Source organism: Anomaloglossus baeobatrachus, chromosome 12, assembly GCF_048569485.1.
Source record: "Anomaloglossus baeobatrachus isolate aAnoBae1 chromosome 12, aAnoBae1.hap1, whole genome shotgun sequence".
NCBI classification, from domain to species: Eukaryota; Metazoa; Chordata; class Amphibia; order Anura; family Aromobatidae; genus Anomaloglossus; species Anomaloglossus baeobatrachus.
Genome location: NC_134364.1, coordinates 116,999,625 through 117,024,624, shown reverse-complemented (window position 1 = coordinate 117,024,624; position 25,000 = coordinate 116,999,625). Strand labels below are relative to the sequence as shown.

At 45.5% G+C, this 25,000-nt stretch overlaps 1 protein-coding gene across 2 annotated transcripts in view; it reads right to left on the bottom strand.

Annotated features, from left to right (window-relative positions):
- Positions 1-25,000, bottom strand: part of CCDC9B (coiled-coil domain containing 9B) — a 67,239-nt gene continuing 42,239 nt past the window's right edge. The window contains exons 8-13 of one of the 2 annotated variants that reach the window (XM_075331204.1): positions 23,222-23,403; positions 22,741-22,799; positions 20,343-20,393; positions 18,252-18,351; positions 3,109-3,166; positions 1-878 (exon numbers count right to left, since the gene is read on the bottom strand). In XM_075331204.1, the coding sequence (XP_075187319.1) occupies positions 582-878; positions 3,109-3,166; positions 18,252-18,351; positions 20,343-20,393; positions 22,741-22,799; positions 23,222-23,403 (747 nt within the window). In that variant the 3' untranslated portion in view covers positions 1-581. The remainder of the gene's footprint in view (positions 879-3,108; positions 3,167-18,251; positions 18,352-20,342; positions 20,394-22,740; positions 22,800-23,221; positions 23,404-25,000) is intronic. The other variant, XM_075331205.1, reaches the window with a different exon arrangement.

Genomic DNA, 25,000 nt, shown 5'->3' with positions numbered 1-25,000 from the left:
TTTTATTTATTCTTTTAGAATTTTCATAATAATAATACAAATTCTATAAAATATATATCCTGCTGGATCAGTTTTAACGGATGATTGCTGGACATGTGAACTCAGCCTTGCGGTATATATTGAGGCAGATGAACGGAATATTCATTCTGAGTTTTACCTTTTTAGACAATTGGTCATTCATGTGTCTTTTTTTTTTAGATCAGACACAGATATAACTACAAATTTCCTTTAAAAAAATTTAAACCGTACGATAAAAAGTAATTTTTAAAAATAAAATGGGCACAAAGCCGTTTTATATGCTCGTGTCATGTAATGAATGATTGCACAGTTCCGGTATAGACACGTTTTTATTGTTTGGATGATTTTGGAGCGCCGCGGATCCTCGTGTTGTAATATTGTGATGCAGAAAGCCGCCGTATTTTCAGCCATTTCTGGGACAAGTTGGTCATTATCTCCGGCAGATCTTTATCCTTTAGAGGATGACTTTTGTAGGACGAGTTTTTCAGATTTTTCTTCCATAAATATTTGGTATTTTTCTAAGCTGACTCCTCTCCACATCTGCATCTTTTCTGGCGTCTTGTTCATGTTTTTGCGGCGTTCTCGCCCGGTTCGCTGTCGCTGCCCAGCACAGACAAATATTCTATCATGTCTCGACCCTCTGAGATTAGATCATCGCTTGATACTTCCATTCTCTTCCCATGAAATGGAACATCCTGTTTACTTTCCAGCAGTAATTTCTCATTTGCAAAAACTATTTTTTCTTCGTTTCCCAATAAAGTGTTTTGGACGGGAACTTTTAGTTTTTTTGTGCTGAAAAATTCATCTTCTCTGAAATTCCCTTCTGAATGTTTAACGGTAACTTCATCATGGAGACTTTTCTAAGGAGTAAAGAGAAAAATAAAAAAGGAATTTAAAGTAAAATGTCAATTTGTGCTATATTTTAGCTGGGTTGATAGGGTTTCAGAAAGCCCCTGTCCCTAGGTGCTTTTTTTTTTTAAACTAGCCTTACTCGCCCTTCCCAGGTCCAGCACTAAGTCTCCGCCTCTGCTCCTTGTGTCTTTTTTTGCTTACAGTGCTGACGCCATGTCAAAAGAGCTGCAGCCAATCAGTGGCTCTGAATAGCGAAGCTTACCGATTGGCTGCATCAGCAATAACAGACAATAGGAACAGTGGTGAAGGCTCATTGCTGGACCTGGGTAGGGGGAGTAATGCACAGTTTTGGTATTTAATAATACCATTGGAGATCTAGAAGGTTGAGCTGTTACCAATATTTACTCCTTAAGAAAGAACAGATTTTACCATTAGGCCTTCTACACATGGCCAATATCTTGAACCCATAAACTTCTTAAAGGGATTCTCTACTACTAGGACAATACCTTGTGACTCCACTTGTTTCCCCCAGGTAACATAAAAGACGCTGTACTCACCTTCCTTTCTGGCGCTGTGCTGTTTAGGGCTCTTGTGACATCATGCGATCCCCACAACCAATCACTGCCGGCTTCTCTCTCCCCACCTACGGACCAAATGAGTTAATCAACAGGAAGTGATGCTGTGGCTGCCACTCACTTCCTGTTGAGTGCTTATTTGGTCCGAAGGCGTGGCATGAGAAGTCGACAATGATTGGACAATGTCATGTGAGCCCCAAAACATGACTACTGACAGCACTGGAGCAGCGCCAGAACGTGAGGTGAGTATGTACCGCCCCGCGCTCGGCTGCAGCCGAGCCGCTTGGATCCGAGCTCATTTGGTGGGTGGCCCGAGCGCCTCCGGACCCGGGGGTCACGTCGCTCTGCAAGGGGGTTGCTGGCGATCTCGATGGGGTGTGGTGGTTAGGTAGGTGTACGGCCGGAGCCACGTTTGAGTTCTTGATGCCACCCATGGGATGTGAAGATGTAGACACCACCACTGCAGTTACGGGGCACCCGGGGGAGATGGTCGTGCAGCAAGATGTTAATCCCTCCATGGGCAGGGATGGTGACCCCGGAACCCATTTGGGGAGAGTGGCAATTTGGTGGTGGAGTGCGGTGCGCGGCCGGATGGCACTGTTGTACTCACGATTATAGACACACGCAAGTCTCTGGTAAACAAAGTTGATGGTGGTCGGTGCCCGCAGCCGGCTGCGTCTTGTCCCCCACCCGGTTCGGTGGTCTTGGCCTGTCTCTTGCACCTTGTTATGTTCATGTAGACTGCCTGTGCCTCAGCAGTGGGCGTCCGCTCCCCAGCTGTGTATGTGTCAGTGGAGTCCGTTTGCCCGCAGGTGCTGGCCCGTGGGATCTCTCTGCCTGTGCGGTGGCTTTCTATCCCCCTCGGTGGGCTGTTGCCTTCTTTCGGGACCTGGGATGGGAAAGGACCTAAGGTCCAGACCTCAATCAGTAAATTCGACGTGGTCCAGTGGCTTCTGGGCCTCGTTCTGGGTCTGAGTACCCCCCTGGTGCTCCGGTTTCGAGTCGGTTCCCCGGTTCGGCACCGGCGGGCCACTACCCTGTCCCGGTCCCTTATGATTCCACCTGGCTGTCTTCCCGGCTCCTGCAGGCCAGGCCACCATCTTCCTCCTAGCCAAGGTGTGCGGGCTACGACCCTGGCACCTGTCAGTTTCCGCTGCAGACCTGTCACCACAGGCCTGCTGCACTCTATTCCTCTCAACTCCACTTTACTACTCAACTCAACTGACAACTGACAACTCCCAACTGACAACTGAACTTGTGTTTCCCGCCTCAGGCCCTCTGGACTCCTCGGTGGGCGTGGCCAACCATCTGGCTCCGCCCCCTGGTGTGATCATTAAGCCCTGAGGGTGGTGACTAGGTTTTAATGTGGTTGGCTGTTGTTACCTTTTTAGGGGACGGGTGTTATGCAAATGCCTACCTGTGACTACCGTACCTGGCTAGTCCAGGGCGTCACAAGTACAGGGTCTTTTATTTTAACTATGGGAAACTAGTGGAATCTGAAGGAGTTGTCCTAGTAGTGGAGAACCCCTTTAAGAGCCCAGCAATTAAATACAGAGATTTTCTCTTCCAGATTCTGTATGTCACCAACAAATAAAAATATTTTTTGTTATAAATTCCAACCAATATAAGGTAGAGATGAGCAAAAGTTGCAAAATTGACTGACCAGTAAAGGAACATTCTTTGGCAAATAGGAAATGTCTTCATGATCCATGTTATACCATCTACAAGGAAAATAATTTAATATTAGTCATGTGGTTCTTGAACTTTTCCAATGTATAGGTCAATATAGAGATCATCCAAATGTTTAGAGGAAAAATATTATTGGACTTTTTAGGGACCAGCAAGCAATTAATGCCACAATGTATTTCTTTGTACTCTCATGGGTTATGTGATCTCTGGACAGATCCTGGGCCCCATCTCCTTCTCTGCAACTTCCAGCACCAGTTCATCCTAACGGCAATCTCATACATCAATCTTCTTTTTCTTTAGGGTCTTCTGAATTCTGACCTGACTATGTAGAGCGCAGAAGTCAAGATGAGTTTGTCATCGGTTATTGCGCTCTGCATAGGCTCTTCATTATCCTGAGAACTTTGCTAGCTCCTAAGCAGAGCACAGCAGCCGATGGAACAACTCATCTCAACTGCTGCGCTCTGCATAGGAATATGTCATAGAATAGTTGAGATGGAAGAGATCTCCAGGGTTATCTGGTCCAACTCCCTGCAAGTACAGGTATTCCTGTAAATATGACTTTACCTGTCACAAGGGTACCACGATTCAGAATGGTCCCTCTGATTTCTGGTTTCAGGAGATCACAGCGCAGAGCTCCATTCACATTTCCTCCGATTACTACTGCTGGCTGTGCAGATTCTCCTTTATCCAGTGCTGTTAGGGTTAAGTAGATCCTCTGATTCCTGAAACTCTGAATGAGACGTATAGCCAGCTGTTCTCTATTGCTAATTATCTCTGCTATAAAGACTTCCCTCCTAGTTCAGGTTACTGCTGGTGATAGTTTCTGCTTTTCTTGCCTCTAGAGGGAACCTGTGAGCTGAGGACCAGGAAGCCATTCAGAGAACATTTGCTGGGTGAAAGTTGTGTTGAGTTTTTGCCTTCCTAGCGCCAGGACCCACCGTTGTATCGTGTACCCTGTGGAACCCCAGTAGTCATTGCGTGACACTACCGCAGATGGAGTGTCACGGTTCCACTGTGCAGAGCATTTTGCATTTGGAATGCTTTAGTCACGGGTCCGCTGTGCAGAGCATTTTTCATTTGAAAATGCTCTGCTATGTGATTTGTGCACTTGCTGACAGATGGTTTTTCAGCACTAGGGTCTACACTTGTTTTGGGAGGTGCCTTCAGAGATGTGCCTCGCTCCTAGAGATTGCTCTGTTTCTTTACTGGGTTTACTCGGTCTGAACTTTGCCAGTCATACTTCCTGTTTGCTCCTCAGTGTGGTCCTGGCTCCTGTCTGGTGTAAGTGTTCTGATCTTGGCTTCTGACGTGAACCTTATACGTTACCTCCCAGCTTCTGACCTCGGACCCCTTTCTGACAATGTCTCTGTCTGCTCACTGAACCTTATACATTACCTTTCAACTTCTGACCTCGGACCTCTTCCTGACCACGTCTGTCTTATCCCTGAATCTTATACATTACCTCCTGGCTTCTGACCTTGGACCTCTTCCTGACCATGTTTCTGTCTGCTCACTGAACCTTATACGTTACCTCCCAGCTTCTGACCTTGGACCTCTTCCTGACCATGTCTCTGTCTGATCCCTGAATCTTATACGTTACCTCCTGGCTTCTGACCTCGGACTTCTTCCTGACCTTGTCTCTGTCTGATCCCTGAATCTTATACATTACCTCCTGGCTTCTGACCTTGGACCTCTTCCTGACCATGTTTCTGTCTGATCCCTGAATCTTATACATTACCTCCTGGCTTCTGACCTTGGACCTCTTCCTGACCATGTTTCTGTCTGCTCACTGAACCTTATACGTTACCTCCCAGCTTCTGACCTTGGACCTCTTCCTGACCATGTCTCTGTCTGATCCCTGAATCTTATACGTTACCTCCTGGCTTCTGACCTCGGACTTCTTCCTGACCTTGTCTCTGTCTGATCCCTGAATCTTATACGTTACCTCTTGGCTTATGATCCCGGTTTGTCTGACTACCCTTCTATTCCTACAGCTCGTGGTATCTAGCATCACATGGATCATCTAGTTCACCAGCTTCTACACCACTCCAAGATAAAGCCTTAGTGATGGGGGTGGGCAAAATTACATGACTCCCATAGAATTTAGTAACTGGACCAACTGCAACTGTAGTCATCCCTATGCTACACAACAACCCCCTCTTCTACAACGACTCATCAAAAGAAGTGGCTTCAGCTATAAAGTTTTTGATCAAAATTGGAGACTCTGTGGACTATTTGAAAAATTAAATTTTCGCTAACTGGCATTCTAAAATTTGTGTTATCAGATTTTTAGAACTGAGCGTTCCTCCAGCTGCAGCATGACAGGCTGAAAAAACATCTAAATAGAATTTATTTTTAACCCATGATCAAAAACTATCACCTTTATTTCAGTGGGACACCAAATTTTTGAGCATTGACTGAGCTCAGGGAAAGATTTAAGCGATAAGTGCCAAGTTTAGAAAATTGCTCATTGAATAGAAGAGAGCTGAATGCCACTTGCTTGTTATGTTCCTCGCATTTACACCCCGAGGAATGCACAAATGTCCCACTGAGACCCAAAGACTTCTATTGTTAGCTCCACAAGGCTGCGAGCAGCACACAACATATTGCTAATTATCTGGGAAGAGCGGAGAACTGTACTCTATTCTAAATGTAATTCAATTGTGCACTTCTAGACTGAAATAAATGTGTCGGCTGTAAAATTAACATTGTGTTTCCTTAGAGCCACTTGGCAACCTGTAGTCACGCATGGGTTTATGCCAAAAAAGTTCAATTTTTCCATATACTGTAGGAAAAACAAAGTTGCAGATGACCATTTTAAAGAAATCTGCCTCTGTGTAGCTGTCATCCAAGAAAATCCGTTCAATGACTGTTCAAACCGAGCACAGTTACCCATTCACAACTATCAAGTCCTATCATTTCCAGGACTTAACAGCTCATTTAGTCAGCCATCAAGAGCCTCTAACAGCCACGTGTGGATCGGAGATCTTCTTGCTGCTGTTAAAAAGTTAATTGCTGCAGTTGATCTCTAAGGGTGGCTTTACACGCTACGAGATCGCTACAGCGATCTCGTTGGGGTCACAGATTTTGTGACGCACATCCGGCCGCTGTAGCGATCTCGTTGTGTGTGACTCCTAGGAGCGATTTTGGATTGTTGCAAAAACGTCCAAAATCGCTCCTCGTTGACATGGGGGTCCTCTCCCAATTATCGCTGCTGTTGCTTGGGCGAAGTTGATCCTCATCCCTGCGGCAGCACACATCGCTACGTGTGACGCCGCAGGAACGAGGAACCTCTCCTTACCTGCCACACACCAGCAATGAGGAAGGAAGAAGGTGGGCGGGATGTTCGTCCCGTTCATCTCCGCCCCTCCGCTTTGATTGGGTGGCCGCTTAGTGACGTCGCTGTGACGCCAAGCAAACCGCCCCCTTATAAAGGAGGCGGATCGCCGGTCACAGCGACGTCGCCAGGCAGGTAAATACGTGTGACGCTGCCGTAGCGATAATGTTCGCTACGGCAGCGATCTTCACATATCGGCATAACAATAGGGGTGGGTGCTATCACGCTTGTCATCGCTAGTATCGGCTAGCGATGTCGCAGCGTGTAAAGCACGCTTAACAGCAGCATTTAACAAGTGTGGTGAAAGGAAGTGCATCACTAATCCCACCATGGGTGCCCCATCAAGTGATCGCGTTGCGATGATGGGTTGTTATGATAGCCGGGGGTGAGCTGATGACCCCTGCGTCTATCATCACAAATCCTCCTGTGAACGCTGGCTGTGAGCGACATTTATAGGAGATCATGATTTCTGCCATACAGAGCTATGAGACAATCTCCCTTCACCCCAGGGCGTTTTTCCGGGTGTTTTTTTGTCCTCCCCTTCTTCCAAGCGCCGTTACATTTTTATTTTTCCCATCTTGCCATATAAGAGCTTATTTTTTTTGCAGGATGAGTTGTACTTTTGAATGAAACCATAAGTTTTACCATATAGTGTACTGGAAAAACGGCAAAAAAATTCCAAATGTGAAAAAATTGCAAAAAAAGAGTGCGACTGCCTGATTGATTTTGGGATATTTTATTCACAGTGTTCACTATATGATAAAACAGATGTGCCGGTGTGATGCCTCAGGTCGGTACAAGTTCGTAGACATTAAACATGTATAGGTTTACTTTTATCTAAGGGGTTAAAAAAAATTCACAAATTTGTACAAAAAATGGCTCACTTTTTACACCAATTTCCACTATCTGTAACGTTCTCATTTTTCGGGATCTATGGCTCGGTAATGGCTTATTTTTTGCGTCTTGAGCTGACGTTTTTATCGGTACCATTTTTGCACAGATGCTACGTTTTGATCACCTGTTATTGCATTTTGCGCAAAATATCCAGCGACCAAAAAACGTAATTTTGGCATTGGGATTTTTTTTATGCTATGCCGTTCACCAATCAGATGAATTGATTTAATATTTTAATAGATCGGGCATTTCTGAACGCGGCAATACCAAATGTGTGTATATGTTTTATTTTTTAACCCTTTAATTTTCAATGGGGCGAATGGGAGGTGATTTGAACTTTTTTTTTTTTTTTTTTAACTTTGTTTCTACTTTTTTTTTATTTTACTAGTCCCCTTAGGGGGCTATAACGATCAGCAGTCTGATCGCTCTTCCATTTCTCCAGATCAGAGCTACACAACTGAGATCTGCAGAAAAGCTGCTCTCCTCCTGCACAGGGCCCTCTGTTGGCAGTGAAAGGAAGTGACTCATGATTGCTACAGGAGTCATCACATGACCCTGTGCTACCATGACAACTATCGGATCCACGGGGGTCACATCACGTGATTTCCGATGATGCCAGGTAAGTGAATGCTTACCGCAGCACGCTGTTTCATCTCACTTTCACATATTGACAGCGAGATGCAAGGGGTTAACAGGTGCGAGTGGTACGCAAATCCACTCGTGCCTGATAGCCGCACATGTCAGCTGTTCAAATCAGCTGATATGTGCAGGGATCGCTGCCGGCTGTCCGTGGCAGCAGGCAGGGATTAACCTGACACAATCCATGACGTACCCAGTATGTCATGTGTCGTGAAAAGGTTAAATACTGTAAAAAGTTAAAATAAAGTTTAAAAAAAAAATCACGAAAGTTTAAATCACCCCCTTTAGCCCCATTAAAATAAAACAATAAAAAAATTATAAATATACATTGTTTTTTCTGAAAGCGGCAATACCAAATCAAAAAAAATCAAAACGCCATAATGACTTTTTTTGGTTGCCGCAACATTGCAATAAATTGCGTTAAGAGGCAACCAAAACATCACATCTGCACGACAATGTTATCAGAAAAAACGCCATGTATGGGCGCAAAAAAAAAAAAAAAGCCGTCACACAGTCCCAGATAGAGAAAATGAGAACACTATGGGTCTTGGATAATGTCGACAAAAGCGCAATTTTTTATTTGTTTTTTTTTTTTTTTACAAAATTCAGAATTTTTTTTCAACACTTAAATAAAAAAAAAAAACAAAAACAACCAATCATGTTTGGTATTTGATACTCATACTGCCCTGGGAAATTATAATGCCAAATTAGTTTTACTATATAGTGAACATAGTAAATAAAAAAAATAAAAATAAAAAAAAAATATTATATTATATATATATATATATATATTATATATATATATATTATATATATATATATATATATATATATATATATATATATATATATATATATATATATATATATATATATATATAAATAATACAGTGCTATGCAGAAGTTTGAGCACCACTGGTCAAAATTACTGTTATTGTGAACAGTTAATCAAGTTAAAAATGAAATTATCTCTAAAAGGCATACAGTTAAAGATGACACATTTCCTTTATATTTTAGGTAAGAACAAAAAAAAAATATTTTCATCTTTAACATTTTAAAATCTACAAAAATGAAAATGGGCCAGTGCAAAAGTTTGAACACCCTTGTAGATTTGTGTGCTCAGATAACTTTGACTATCATTTCAGACCTTAATTAGCCTGTTAGGTTTGTGGCTTGGTCATTATCATAGTTAGCAAAGGGCAGGTGATGCAAATTTCACAGCTTTATAAAAACCCAGCTTCCTCTAACCTTGTGCAAATAAAACAACAGCCATGGGTTTTTCTTTTTTTTTTTTTTCCCCCAGTAAATAATTTTATTAAGTTTAAGGCAAAGTGAACAAAGTATCGCTCATACCACATATAAGATGTAAATGTACATCGGTTAAAGTTAATTCAAACATGTGGATCAGGCAAATAGCACTGTATTGTGAATACTTTTACCAAGATAGGAATGGTAAGAAAAGAAAACAGAAAGCAAATCAATTCAGATTATACCGTGTCATGGTACGACTTCTCAAAACAGTAATATGGAAACTATTTTAACTATAAAGACTGAGTGGAGATCAGAAAGAGAGAAGAAGGAAGAAAGAGATAGGTATAGGAAAGAGAAGAGGGTATGAGGAGGGGGTGGGGGGGGAATAGATAGATAGGAGTAAGTCGGGCGTCCAGAGAGCTCATACGCACAAATATACGAATCTTCATAAATATTACAAATATCAGTTAAAGGAACGTGGGGGATAAACAACCACAGTATAGCCCCTTATCTGCGCCAAGACGAATATTCCGGAGTCTCTCGGAAAATGAGCCAGGAAGTCCACGTGCCAGCATGTGCATCCCATTTGTCACTGTCATCTGCCATCAGGGATTCCATATGTCGCGGGCGGGGAGGAGGGTGTCAGCACTGCGCTCACCCCTCTGCTCGGGTCCGGCTGCTGCTGCTCAGTGGTGGCTCGAGCGGTGGGCCGGATCCCGGGGGTTCTCGAGCGGCGCTCCTCGCCCGTGAGTGAAAGGGGATTGGGTTTTTGGGATATTGTCTATTGTCCGTGACGCCACCCACGGTTGTGGTGATTTGTTGGCACCACCGCTGCTCGGTGTGGGGATCCCGGGAGTGATGGTGTGAAGCATCAAGTTGTTGTGTTGCCCCTCCGTGGGTAGGGGTTGGTGATCCCGGGGCCCAGTGATGAGGTGGGAGATGCTGGGCTTGGTGGGCGCAGGGACGCGGGGGCAGCGCTGTGCCTTGCGGCACTGTGGTACTCACTCAGCCTGAGACGTTGACACAGTTCTCGGTAAAACACACGGCTGGAAAGACTGTTCCCACGGACGGCTGCACTTGCTTTCCCCAGTAGGTGACGGTGATGTCCCTTTTCCTGCACCTAATGTTGTTGATGGTCTCGATGGGTTCCCACCGGTAACCCGCTCCCCGGCTTCAAGCTGGACCGGAGGAGCTCTACTCTTTGCCCGCAGGCGCTGGCCCTTAGAAACTGGTGCCCTGGCGGTGGCGGTGTCTCTACTGTAATGGTTGGGCTGTTGCCTTCTATCGGGACTTGGTTGTTGGGAGACAGTCGTCCCCTTCACTGACGGATTTGGCAAATTATGGCGACTCCTAGCCTTGCCGGGATCCGAAAGGCCCCTGCCCTGGTGCTGACTGTCCTTTGTATACTGCTCCAGACCGCCGGGCCACTACCCGTCCGCGGTCCTTCCAGCAACCTCCGAGCAGTCACCCCTCCAGACAATCACCGCCGGCTCCACACAGCGCTGCCGGCACAGATAGAGGAGGAGCGACACTGCGTGGAGCGAGGAAAGGTGATTGTAAATGCCGCAGGATGGGCGCATATGAGCATGATGATGGGCGCATATGAGCAGGATGATGGGCGCATATGAACAGGATGATGGGCGCATATGAACAGGATGATGGGCGCATATGAGCAGGATGATGGGCGCATATGAGCAGGATGATGGGGGCATATGAGCAGGATGATGGGGGCATATGAGCAGGATGATGGGGGTATATGAGCAGGATGATGGGCGCATATGAGCAGGATGATGGGCGCATATGAGCAGGATGATGGGCGCATATGAGCAGGATGATGGGGGCATATGAGCAGGATGATGGGGGCATATGAGCAGGATGATGGGGGCATATGAGCAGGATGATGGGGGTATATGAGCAGGATGATGGGGGCATATGAGCAGGATGATGGGGGCATATGAGCAGGATGATGGGGGTATATGAGCAGGATGATGGGGGCATATGAGCAGGATGATGGGCGCATATGAGAAGGATGATGGGCGCATATGAGAAGGATGATGGGCGCATATGAGCAGGATGATGGGGGAATATGAGCAGGATGATGGGGGCATATGAGCAGGATGATGGGCGCATATGAGCAGGATGATGGGGGCATATGATCAGGATGATGGGGGAATATGAGCAGGATGATGGGCGCATATGAGCAGGATGATGGGCGCATATGAGCATGATGATGGGCGCATATGAGCAGGATGATGGGCGCATATGAGCAGGATTATGGGCGCATATGAGCAGGATGATGGGGACATATAGCAGGATGAGGGACATATAGCAGGATGAGGGACATATATATATATATATATATATATAAATATAAGGATGGGGATTATATACAAGGCAGGAGGATCATTACCAGGATGGGGTACCTTATTAGAGAATTTGGGGACATTACCCCCATAACAGTGTCAGCAGCAGATCCTCGCCCCATAACAGTGTGTCATGACCACATTTTTTGCTTAAAATTTTATTTTCCTATTTTCTTTCTCTAAAACCAGGGTGCGTCTTATAGTCCGAAAAATACGGTATATGTCCCTCATAGCCCCCCATCCTAAAATTACCCCACTTAATCTGGATATGACCACCTTATATTGAATATAGCCCCCTTGTGGCTGGCGCACAGCCCCCAGTGATGCCACATGTCCCCTATGGCTGGCACATGGCCCCCTGTGGCTGTCACATGGCCCACTGTGGCTGCCACACATCATCCTGTGTTAGATATCGCCCCCATGCTGCTGCTTTTAGTAAAATAAACTCTTTCCTTACCTTCTCCAGCACTATCCTCCCTCGTGTCTCCCTCCGTGGGGTTGAGCTCCTGTCTCCTGCACTTCCTGGTTCCTGGTTCTCGGTGCGGTCATGTGATCGGCACAGCAGAGAGATATCTCTGCGTGCCTGATCACAGCAGCAGGAAGGAGACCGGGGAGACACGCAGGAGGAGGGAAGTAAAGTGTTTTTTATTTTGCTATGGGCAGCAGCATGGGGGCCATATCTAACACAGGGGGGGCATGTGCAATCAAAGGGAGCACAGGCAGATATAATATGCGCTGCTCCCCCAGCCCATCACCGCGGTGCGGTTTCAGCACCACGGTGATGGACAGTGGCTGTGCATATTATATGAGCGGGAGCAGGAGATCTCCCGCTGTAGCCTTCCCCAGCTCACCAGCCTCTACCAGCCTCCCTCAGCCTCCAGCACGGCTCCAGAGCGGCCCCCACCTCCCCTGGACCCTGCAGTATATAGTCTGTATATTCGGATTACAAGACGCACCCCCCTACTTTCCCCCAAAATTTGGGGGAACAAAAGTGCGTCTTATAAAGCGAAAAATACGGTAATTCAGAAATGGCACTTACAGAAACAGTGGAGGTCAGGATAAGGTCTGGAAAACCAAGCAAAATTTCTGTGAGAGCTGCTCGTAGGATTGCTAGAGGCAAATCAGAACCTTCACTTCACTGCAAACGTCCTTCAGGAAGATTTAGCCGACTCTGGAGTTGTGTTACATTGTTCTACTGTTCAGAGACACCTAAAGAAAAATGGCCTTCATGGAAGAGTCATCTGAAGAAAACCTCTCCTGCGTCCTAACCATAAAATTTAGCATCAGAAGTATGCAAAATAACATCTAAACAAGACTCTGATGTATTTTGGAAACAAGTCGTGTTAACTGATGAGGTTAAATTAGAACTCCTTGGCCACAATGATCAAACCAAATGTTTGGGAAAAAAAGAAGACAGAATGTCATGACAAGAATATCTCGCCAACCATTAAGCATGGGGGTGGATTAATCATGCTTTGGGGTTGTGTTCTATCCAATGGCACTGGGAACATTTCACGGGTAGAGGGAAGAATGGATTCAATTAAAGTTTAACAAATTCTTCAAGCAAACATAACACCATCTGTAAAAAAGCTGAAGTTGAAAGGAGGATAACTTCTATAAATGGATAAGGATCCTAAACACAATTCAAAATCCACATTAGCCTATGTCAAAAGGTACAAGCTGAAGGTTTTACAATGGCCCTCACAGTCCCCTGATCTGAACATCATTGAAAATCTGTGGCTAGACCTCAAAAGAGCAGTGCATGCAAGAAGAGCCAGGAATCTTACAGAACAAGAAGACTTTTCCAAGGAAGAAAACATGAAAATCCCTCAAACAAGAATTGAAAGACTCTTGGCTGCCTACAAAAAAACATTTACAAGCTTTGATAGTTGCCAAAGGGGGTGCTGCAGGGTACTAACCATGCAGGGTACCCAATATTTTGCAATTTTGCATTGGCCAACTTTATTTTTTGTTGTGAATTTAAAAATGTAAAAAAAATATATATATATTTTTCTTTGTCTAAAATGCAGAGGATATGTGTTATCCTTAACTTTATGGCTTTTACAGATAATTTCATCTTCAACTTGCTTAATTGTTCAGAATATCAGTAAACTTGACCAGGGGTGCTCAAACTTTTGCATGCCACTGTGTAAATATATATATATATATATATATATATATATATATATATATATATATATATATATATATATATATATATATATATATTAACATTTCACTTTGTTTGCAATGTAATCGCACCTTGATTTTTTTCACCATTTTCCAGTACACTCTGAATGGTGTAATTCAAGAGTACAATTCTTCCGGCAAAAAACAAGCCGTCAGATGGCTACATTGGTGGAAGAATAAAACGTTACACATGGCTCTTGGAAGAAGTGGAAGAAAAATGGAAAATTGCCTTGGGGTGAAGGGGTTAAAGGAGTACACTCATCAAAGTTTGTATCCTCCTAATATATTACAATTATTATATAGTATTGTGAACAATTATTCATTTTGCCCTTCTACCCAGTTAATTCTTCTGTTTATTATTAGGTCTATGACATCACGTGATTAAAAACTGACTAGCTAAATCCTTCCAAGCTCTATGTAGAACAGGAAGTCTCTTTTCTCTGTATGAATCGTCGCCCGCTTCAACTCCTGACCCAGCTGCTCCCTCCTCCCCCTAGCACTTTTGCAGTGTCATGCAGTGACCACCTAAATTCCGCAAGGTGCATGGGAACCCCCGATGAGCACCGCAAAACACAGGTTACATGGTACAACAGTTGGCCCTTGCACTAGGGAAAGGGGAGCAGGGTCACCTCCTAAACTGACCTGAGGCTGAGGGCACTTTCACACGTGCGTCATTTGGCATCCGTCACAGTGCGTTGTGTGACGCATGTGACTGATACCTTACAAATAGTGTGATAATAAAGGCAACGGATTCCAGTGAAATAACGCGTTGCGTTAATTTTTGTCTTTAGCCGAGAGACAGAGCGCCCCCATCATCACCACACACACCAGCACTACTGTACCCATCATCACTACACACACCAGCACTACTGTACCCATCATCACTACATACACCAGCACTACTGTACCCATCATCACTACACACACCAGCACTACTGTACCCATCATCACTACACACACCAGCACTACTGTACCCATCATCACCACACACACCAGCACTACTGTACCCATCATCACCACACACACCAGCACTACTGTACCCATCATCACCGCACACACCAGCACTACTGTACCCATCATCACCACACACACCAGCAGTACTGTACCCATCATCACCACACACACCAGCACTACTGTACCCATCATCACCGCACACACCAGCACTACTGTACCAATCATCACCACACACACCAGCACTACTGTACCCATCATCACCGCACACACCAGCACTACTGTACCCATCATCACCACACACACCAGCACTACTGTACCCATCATCACCGCACACACCAGCACTACTGTACCCATCATCACTACACACACCAGCACTACTGTACCCATCATCACCGCACACACCAGCACTACTGTACCCATCATCACCACACACACCAGCACTACTGTACCCATCATCACCACACACACCAGCACTACTGTACCCATCATCACCGCACACACCAGCACTACTGTACACATCATCACCGCACACACGCAGGCACTACAGCCCCCATCATCACCGCACACACCACGGCACTACTACACCCATCATCACCGCATACACGCAGGCACTACAGCCCCCATCACCGCACACACCCCAGCACTACTGCACCCATCATCACCGCTCACACCCCGACACTACTGCACCCACCATCACCACACACACCCCGACACTACTGCACCCACCATCACCACACACACCCCAGCACTACTGCACCCATCATCACCGCTCACACCCCGACACTACCGCACCCACCATCACCACACACACCCCAGCACTACTGCACCCATCATCACCGCTCACACCCCGACACTACCACACACACCCCAGCACTACTGCACCCATCATCACCGCTCACACCCCGACACTACCGCACCCATCACCGAACACACGCAGGCACTACTGCACCCATCATCACCACACAAATGCAGGCATTACCTCAGTAATGTCCCCGCTGACAGCGCGGCTCACTTCAGTTGCTGCGTGGAGCTCACAGAGAGCGGCGGTGTTCTACGGCCACTCCTGTTAGCTTCATGTAGCAGAGCTGGATGCGTCGTGGGACCTCGCAGATTACACCGGACCTGGTGGGGTATTTGGGGATTTTAATAAAGTGGTGAAAGAGGGTGTTTTTTTGTCTTTTATTCCAAATAATGTATATTTTCGGGTGTATGTGTTTATTTACTTTCACTTACATGTTAATCATGGTAGATATCTCGGGGAGACGCCTGCCATGATTAACCTAGGACTTAGTGGCAGCTATGGGCTGCCATTAACTCCTTATTACCCCGATTGCCACCGCACCAGGGCAATTCGGGATGAGCCGGGTAGAGTCCCAGGACTGTCGCATCTAATTGATGCGGCAATTCTGCGCGGCTGCTGGCTGATATTTTTAGGCTGAGGGGCTCCCCGTAACATGGGGCTCCTCATTCTAAGAATACCAGCCTTCAGCCGTGTGGCTTTATCTTGGCTGGTATCAAAATTAGGGAGGACCGCACGCCATTTTTTTTCAATTATTTATTTATTGTACTGCACGATATAGACCCGCCCACCGGCAGCTGTGATTGGTTGCAGTGAGACAGCTGTCACTCAGCGTGGGGGCGTGTCTTACTGCAACCAATCATAGGCGCCGGTGGGCGGGGGAAACAGGGAATACGAGATTGAATAATGAGTGGCCGGCATATTCAAAAGCAGGAGAAGCTGCCAGAGCAGTGTGACAGCTGTGCAGCGCCGCGCCGGTGATTAATGAGTATGAGAGAGAGAGGGTGAGAGGGGGGAGAGAGACCAGGAGTGATTTTAAACCATTTAGATCGTTCTGCTGGACATGCTGAGCATGCGCAGTAGAACGTGACGGAATCAGTCAGCGGATTCCGCCGCTTAGTGCATTGCGGCAGAATCCGCCCCCATAGCCAATCATTAGACACCTTGGCGGATTCTAACGGAATCCGTCAAGGTGCAATATTTTAACGACCCGAAAAAACGCTACATGCAGCGTTCACGCCGCCCGACGCTGTGTCAAAATAATGACTCAGCGTCATCCAGCGGATGCAACGCAGGCACTTGCGTTACAGTGCATCGTCCATACAAGTCTATGGAGAATAGCGCAATGCGTTAACGGACTGCGCTATTCTCCATAGCGGCGGATTGCGCTGAACGCAAGTGTGAAAGCGCCCTGATCCCTGCACATCCTAACATCCGTATACGGGTTCTTTCACCTTGTTGTCGATCACATGCCTATCCCTGTCTTTCCCTGGACTCAGCCCTGTGCACAGAGCAGTTGGAATTCTAGTCCTGCTCTAGGTTAAAGACACAGAAAGGATAAGACAGACAAGGGTAAATGAACAGCAATCATACAAAGCACTCCAAACAACAAGAGGTAATAATGAGGAAAAGACCAGAGGGGAAAACCCAATGAGGTCAAAGGGAGGGAAAACAACACAACTTTCCCTCAGTCTGTGTTCTCTAACTGGCCTCCTGGTCCACAGCTCATAGGTTCCCTGTAGAGGCAAGTAAAGCAAAAACTATCACCAGCAGTTACCTGGACTAGGAGGGAAGTCTTTATGGCAGAGCTGATTAGCAGTAGAAAAGAGATGATCATTGCTTACACTCAGAATTTCAACAGACCAGAGGATCTACTTAACCCTAGCAGTGCTGGATAAAGGATAATCTGCACAGCCACCAGTATTAACATGAGCAAGTGTATACGAAGACCTGCTCTGTGATCTCCTGACACCAGAAATAGGAGGGACCCCATGACATGCAGGGAAAAGAACCTTCCTGTTTCTCCATAGAGCTTAGAAGGATTCAGCTAGGCAGTTTTTAATTGTGTGCTGTCAAAGATCAAATGGAAAACAGAAGGATTAACTGGGTAGAAAGACAAAATGAACAATTGTAAGTACACTGTGCTATAAATTATGACTGCAATATATTAAGAAGATAAAAACTTTGATGATAGTGCTTCTTTAATAGCACCTCCCCACCCTCTTTATGGGTAGCAAAGTGGCTCAGTGGTTAGCAATGCAGTCTTGCCGCACTGGGGTCCTGGGTTCAAATCCCACAATGATGCCCTTCTCCAGTGATTGCTCTCTTCGTATGATGTGTCCAAAGTAGGCAATTCGTAGCTTGGTGATCTTTGCATCAAGTGACATGTTTGGCTTCATTTGTTCCAAAATTGATTTGTTTGTTCTTCTTGGCATCCATAGTATCAAGAACATCTTTCCACAGCACCACATTTTGATTCTACTGTCTTGTTTCTGTAGCTGTGAAGGAGGCTAAAAACTGGGTGAGGAACAGACACGCTTTTTTTCCAACTTTCTAGACCTTCCTGGGATTGAGTTTTTAACATGCTCTTTAACATGTGCAGAGGTCACTGCGCAGAGAGGGTAGGATGTGTGACCTGCCATCAGTGATCTGAGCAGCACTATAGACTGTATGTAACATGCTGAGCCTACCTTTGGGCTCTACCGGTAAGCCGGTCTTTTCCCTTTGCCCTGCTGCTCATGGTATTCATCATTGCGGGGGTCCTTTCATTACAGATCTCTTTTTCATCACCTAGGAGAATTGGTACAACTTAGATTAAGCCATTGATATAAAATGTATATGACATTTATCCAGCCATTTGCTTGATCTGAAAGTATATCATTTACAAGAAATGTCTGAAAATGTGACAGTCATCAGCTCTCATAATATAATAATCTACGGGAGAGGTTGCCTGCAAACGATAAGGGTTGAGTGAGTAGAGCAATGCAAACATGCTCTTCTGATGGGAAAGGAGAAAAGACGATAATTCATTACTGACGGACTGTCATACATGTGCTACCAAGGTCTGAGGCTCCACATACACATGATTTAAAATTTGGCCATACCAAACATTTTCAACCATAGGGAACTATCAACGGCTACCTGGGTTTGTTTTGACCTTTGGCTGACCAATTATAGTGAACCAGTCACCAGGATTTTCCTATATAACCTAAAGACAGTGCTATACTGGCACTATCAGGCTGATTCTATAGATACAGTGCTATACTGGCACTATCAGGCTGATTCTATACATACCTTTAGTGGTCAGCTCAGATGTATAGGTTTTGAAACACAAGCAAGTAAACTTTGCAAAGTGATCAGCTTTTTGAATGACAGCAGCTGATGATCAGCTGATAGCTGGGGTGGGTATTCATAGTGATTCCCCCGGCCTGTCCATCCTCCCTGTTATTTGTGCTAATTCTATTATAGAAGTGTTTTACTGAGTGGCTAGAAGGACCTTTGCTGATGTCACACCCATGTGACCAGAAGGGGTGGAGCCTTAGCCAACAGAAAAATAATGTTGCTTCCTGGCATCAGCTATGTTGGCTGAGGCCCTGCCCATTCTGGTCACATGGGTATGACATCAGCACAGGTCCATCTAGCCACTTAGTAAATTGCTTCTACGAATTAGCATAAATAACAGGTGGAGGAACAACAGGCAGAGCCGAGGGGATAACTATTATTACCACCCCAGCTATCAGCTGATCAGCAGCTGCTGTCAATCAAAAAGCTACTCATTTTATAAGCTTTACTTGCTTGTGTTTCAAAACCTATACATCCGAGCTAACAACTACATGTATGTATAGACTCAGCCTGATAGTGCCAGTATAGCACTGGCTTTAGGTTATATAGGAAAATCCTGGGGATTGGTGCGCTTTAAGATTTGTTATCAAGACCGATTGGCCAAAAAGAGTTAACACCCCCAATATGGTTTGAGATGTTTTTTTACTGCCATCGAATGACTATACTTGTACTATGTACTTTGCACGTTTCGACATCGCTACTGTGATCTCGTCGGGGTCAAATCGAAAGTGACGCACATCCGGCGCCGGTAACGACGTCACAACGTGTAAAGCCTAGAAGCACCGATAAACGATCGCAAAAGCGTCGAAAATCGGTGATCTGTGTAGTGTCGGTCATTTCCATAATTTCGCTGCAGCGACAGGTACGATGTTGTTCCTTGTTCCTGCGGCAGCACACATCGCTGTGTATGAAGCCGCAGGAGCGAGGAACATCTCCTTACCTGCGTCCCGCCTGCAATGAGGAAGGAAGCAGGTTGGCGGGATGTTTACGTCCCGCTCATCTCTGCCCCTCCGCTTCTATTGGCTGCCTGCCGTGTGACATCGCTGTGACGCCGCACGACCCGCCCCCTTAGGAAGGAGGCGGGTCGCCGGCCAGAGCGACGTCGCAGGGCAGGTAAGTGCTTGTGAAGCTGCCATAGCGATAATGTTCGCTACGGCAGCTATCACAAGATATCGCATGTGCGACGGGGGCGGGGACTATCGCGCTCGGCATCGCTACAATCGGGTAGCGATATCGCAACGTGCAAAGTACCCCTTAGTCTGACTGACAATTGTCTGCCGGCACATCTTTGTCTAACGTGTGGGGGGGGTCTTTCACCCATTATATTTTTTTGTGTATGTCCTTTAGTAAGGTTTGGAAATAAAAAAAAAATTGGGATGTTCAAATTTTTCCACAATTCTTTATTCAAATTCTTCAGTGCTATCAGTCAAGATATTCACCTTTTTTCTCTACCACGTTTTCTCTACTTTGCATCTTTCTTCCCCAGTCTCCTAAAAGGCAAAAAATGTAAAAGAAAAAAAATTAATCTTGGTCAAAATCCTACAGTCTACTTACTCAGATTAGGTATATTTGTTATCTACATCATAATGTATGTTTTTTCCATTTTTTTTTAAGATCAAAACTGAACGTTCCAGCACAGCCTTGGCTCACGTAATTTTTCTTCTGCACTAGGTCCATGATACCATTTAGTTCTCCACTTTTATTGATCTTTCCCTACTTCCTTTGGATGAAGAAATTTGTAGGGTTTTCTACAACCTGAAACGCACAAATCATGCACATGGCGGTGTCTTTACCCAACCTCTTTCCTTGTTGGATCTTCTTTGATTGCTGATGGATTAATTTTTTTACGAACTGAATTCATTTTGATGAACAAGATGCATGTAGACCATCTGGACATCTTACGACTGCCTTTTACCAGCCCGATAAATACAGTTGAGCATTCAGGAGATTTTGCTCCTGTGACAAGCGAGCGTCATGATTCATGCAGGGCTCTGCCGTTCCTGAGGCGGTGCATGTATCCTGCCTCCGGGGTTTGGGTCTCTGGGCAGGGGACTGTTCGTTCTGGCCTTGTTCCGGGGGTCACACCGTCATATCTTGGTGCTGCAACCTCCGGGACGTCGCCAGTAATATTTCCGGCTCTGCTGCCTGCACTGTTCCAGTGAGAAGTTCTCTGTTTCTTGTTCTGCTACCGGTACTCTTTGTTCTGACCTCCGTCCCTCTTGCCCGACCTGACCTGATCTCCATTTCCCCGATCTGTCCTGACCTCTGTCTCTCCTGCTCATGCTGACCTCCGTCCCTCTTGCCGACCTGTCGTCCACACCTCCCTGTCCTCTGGACTCAGTCCTGTTCTGTGTCTTCTCCTCCCTCCCCTGTGCTTAGTTACTCTCCCGGTATCCAACCTCGGCTCTGTTCTTTGACTTTGGCTTGTATTCTCCTCGGTACAGTCGTGACATCCCGGAATAGACCCTGACTGATCACTATCCCTGCTCTTGTGTTAGTGACCTCTAGTGGGCTTCTGTCTAACTGCACTCAGGGGTTCCTTTCCTACCTGAGTCCCTACGCCCCCTAGTGGTAGGTTGACATGAGACATAAAGTTGTGCCTAATTTTCTAAAACTTATTGAGAGTCCAGACCCCTTTGGATGTACATATTGACATTTATAAAGATCTATTTGGTTCAGACACCACTAAAGCTTGAAAGACCGGCAAATTTTCCCCAAATTTTTCAACCAAGGCTTCATATTTTCTATGGAAAGTAACCAGAGAATATAGAAGAACTGTCCATGAATAATTGATATTTGTTGGGTGATCTTGAAAGGATAACCTCATATACAGTTTGGGCATATATACTGTGCATGAGATTCGTGTTTGGAATTAAACTGTTACATTTCATACATATGCAAGTTTACAATAAACAAACAAACTTGTGGTATAATTCTTTGAATAAAATTAATTTTTATTATTTATGCATTTAAAATTGCCACAGCAAGGAGTCCTCAAGGGGTTAACAGAATTGCATGCACATCGTTTACAGCAGTTGCGATCAATTAGCATTTAAGGCACATACAATGTTAGGGTTACATAAACGTCCCCTGAAGAAGAAGGTGAAACGCGCGTAGGGACTGGTGGGGTATCCGGACTTGCGGCAATTGGTCAGTATTGTACTATGGTTGTGATCACTTAGTTGATTATTATGTGCTGACAATAAGCCACTTATGGTTTGTAGCTATGCATATAGGGTTTTCTTATACTACTAACATACAGTTGGGTGTTCACTATAGGTCTTAGTGAGATTGAGTACGCTATCATTAATAAGTGGTAATGGGAAACAGTAATGTGAATTGATATTTACCTTGATGTACTATACCCTAACCCTATATGAGTGACCTCTAACCTTATGTAACCCTAACATTGTATGTGCCTTAAATGCTAATTGATCGCAACTGCTGTAAACGATGTGCATGCAATTCTGTTAACCCCTTGAGGACTCCTTGCTGTGGCAATTTTAAATGCATAAATAATAAAAATTAATTTTATTCAAAGAATTATACCACAAGTTCGTTTGTTTATTATAATTGTAAAGTGGTGTTCTGGCACTTTCAGTAAGGTTGGGAAGTGACTTGTATTAAATTATATGCAAGTTTACAACAGACGATAGCTGGCAGCCATCTTAGGCTCTCTCAGACCTTGACTCTCCAGCTTTGCCTTTGATCTTTTGCCAAAGGTAGGCTTCCAGAATATGTATGTAAATATTACAATAGGACATTTTTCATTTTTCCAATTAATAACTTTAAGAGAACAGATTTTTAGACAGCGTCTTTATCTGTTACGATACTCACCTCTCCTACCACATAATGAACTCGGAACTGTTTCGACAGAGCAAGTATCAACGACGAACCTAAGGAATGAATGGAAACAGGGTAACAAACAGAGCAGTCCGCCACGTCGCTCTTCTCCTCCTCCTTGCACACGCGCATTTGTCACACTTTGGTTCCGAGCAATGGCTGCTGACATTTCCCTGCATTGATTCATATTCTATATTCCTGGGCAATCTGTTGACTGATGAAGGTCTGATTACAATACCGAAACGTCTTATTTTCTGGATTGCTAACGTAATAAAGGTTTCTTAATTTTTGCCATCATTTGGGAGTGCCGAATTTATTTTTGCTGCATTTACAGGTTTGGATCCTATCTGTGCACCCCACAAAGCAGAAGTGCCGTATGAATTCTGAATGTGACAGGTTTGTTTTTACAAGCGCCATCTTTTCTACGCTTCCTTCACACATTGTTGAGCAGTAGTAAATGATTGCAATTACTCACATTTCATCAGTTTTCCCTTTATCCCAGGTACGCCGCCACTCTCCTTTGGAATTCTTCTGTCGGGCCAGCCGTTCAGTGTCGACTTGTTGGCGCTCCTTCTTCCATTGTAAATAGTCGTTATGCTCCACCGCTGACATTGTCCAGGGGTAGTCAGAAAAGCTCATCTCACATTTTTCACACGGCTTAAAAAAGGAAAACATTAAAATTGCAAAATAAGGCCGGTTTCACACATCCGGCTTTTCGTCGGTTTGCCGGATCCGGCGCTCTCCCGTATAGACAATACAGTACAGTGACAGCGCTGTAACTTCCGGGTCACATGCGCTGGTCACATGACAGCATGTGACCGGCGCTTGTTGCGCTGTCACTGTACTGTAGTCACTGTATGGGAGAGCGCCGGATCCGGCAAACCGGCGAAAAGCCGGATGTGTGAAACCGGCCTAAGAACATGCATTTCTGGATGTTTCTAGACCATGTTTCCAGCTGCTGGCTTCAGACTGTTTTTTTTTTTTTTCATTTTTATCCAAAGAATAGGTAATAAATTGCTGATCACTAATGGTCCCATCCCTGGGACCCCCAGCAATCCAAAAAAGGGACTCTGAATGAAGTGATGGTCAACCATGTGCACCATCACTCCATTCTCTCTCTATTTGATGGCCAAGGAAAGCAGAGATTTCCCAGAAGTAACTACTGTATTTGGGAGGAAAAGGAGGATTATAAAACGCACCGTTTTATAATCCGAATGCACCTTACCGGGAGGTGGTGGAGAGGTATAGCTGTGGACTTCGGGGACTGTGCTGGGACCTACGGGGCGCTGTGCTGGGGCCTGCAGGGCGCTGGAGCTGCTGTGCTGCGAGCGGTGAGGCAGAGGCACCCTGAAAATGTCGGCGGTGCGGGTTTCAAATAATGGCGCCCAGAGTTGATGCGTGTGCAGATGTAGCTCTCGGCTCAAGATCTCATCTGCGCACACGCCACCTCCGGCCCACTGATCTCCTAGCAGCGGTAGTAAGGATAATGGCACGTGGAGGTGGTGCGTGCACAGATGAGATCTTGGCTTGTCATTGAGCTGATAGCTCAATCTGCGCACGTGCCGGCTCTGGACGCCATTCCTTTGAAGCCCGCACCGCCAACATCTTCAGGATGCCCCTGCCTCACCGCTTGCAGCGCAGCAGCCCACAACACCGCAGCACAGCACCCCGCAGGTCCCAGCACAGCTCCCCAGTTTCTAGAAGTTGCCTATTTCACAGCATCTGAGACACCCGCCGGCCGCACCGCCCTGCCTCTTGTGACTCCTTTCCACCAATGCTACCCCCCCCCGGTAAGAGACCACCGGATTACAAGACGGACCCCTTTTTTCACCTCTTTTTCTCTAAATTTGGGGTGCGTCTTGTAAGCTGGTGCGTCTTATAAACCGAAAATACAGTAATTTGTAACACTGTATCCAAGAAAATGAGTGTGCATAATGGAGATTGTTGTGGCTTCACCTTACTTTGCCCTCAATCTAATAAGGACCCCATAATGCCACAATATGGTGTGCATAGTTCACTACTATCCAATATCACTTCCTTAGGATTTCCAGCATCATGTTAAAGCTTTCTTTCTCATCTTCCCTCATGCTTATTTTTCTATAGGGCTTGTAAAAACAAGCACTTTGGCAATTTACTGTGTTATAAAATGTGCATCCATTCTTGAGATATGAGCACTTTTCTTTGTGTGCAGCTGGTTGCCTTGGAGACCGCCCACCGCTGCTGTCTAGCTTGTAAGCACTGCACTGAAGCTGGC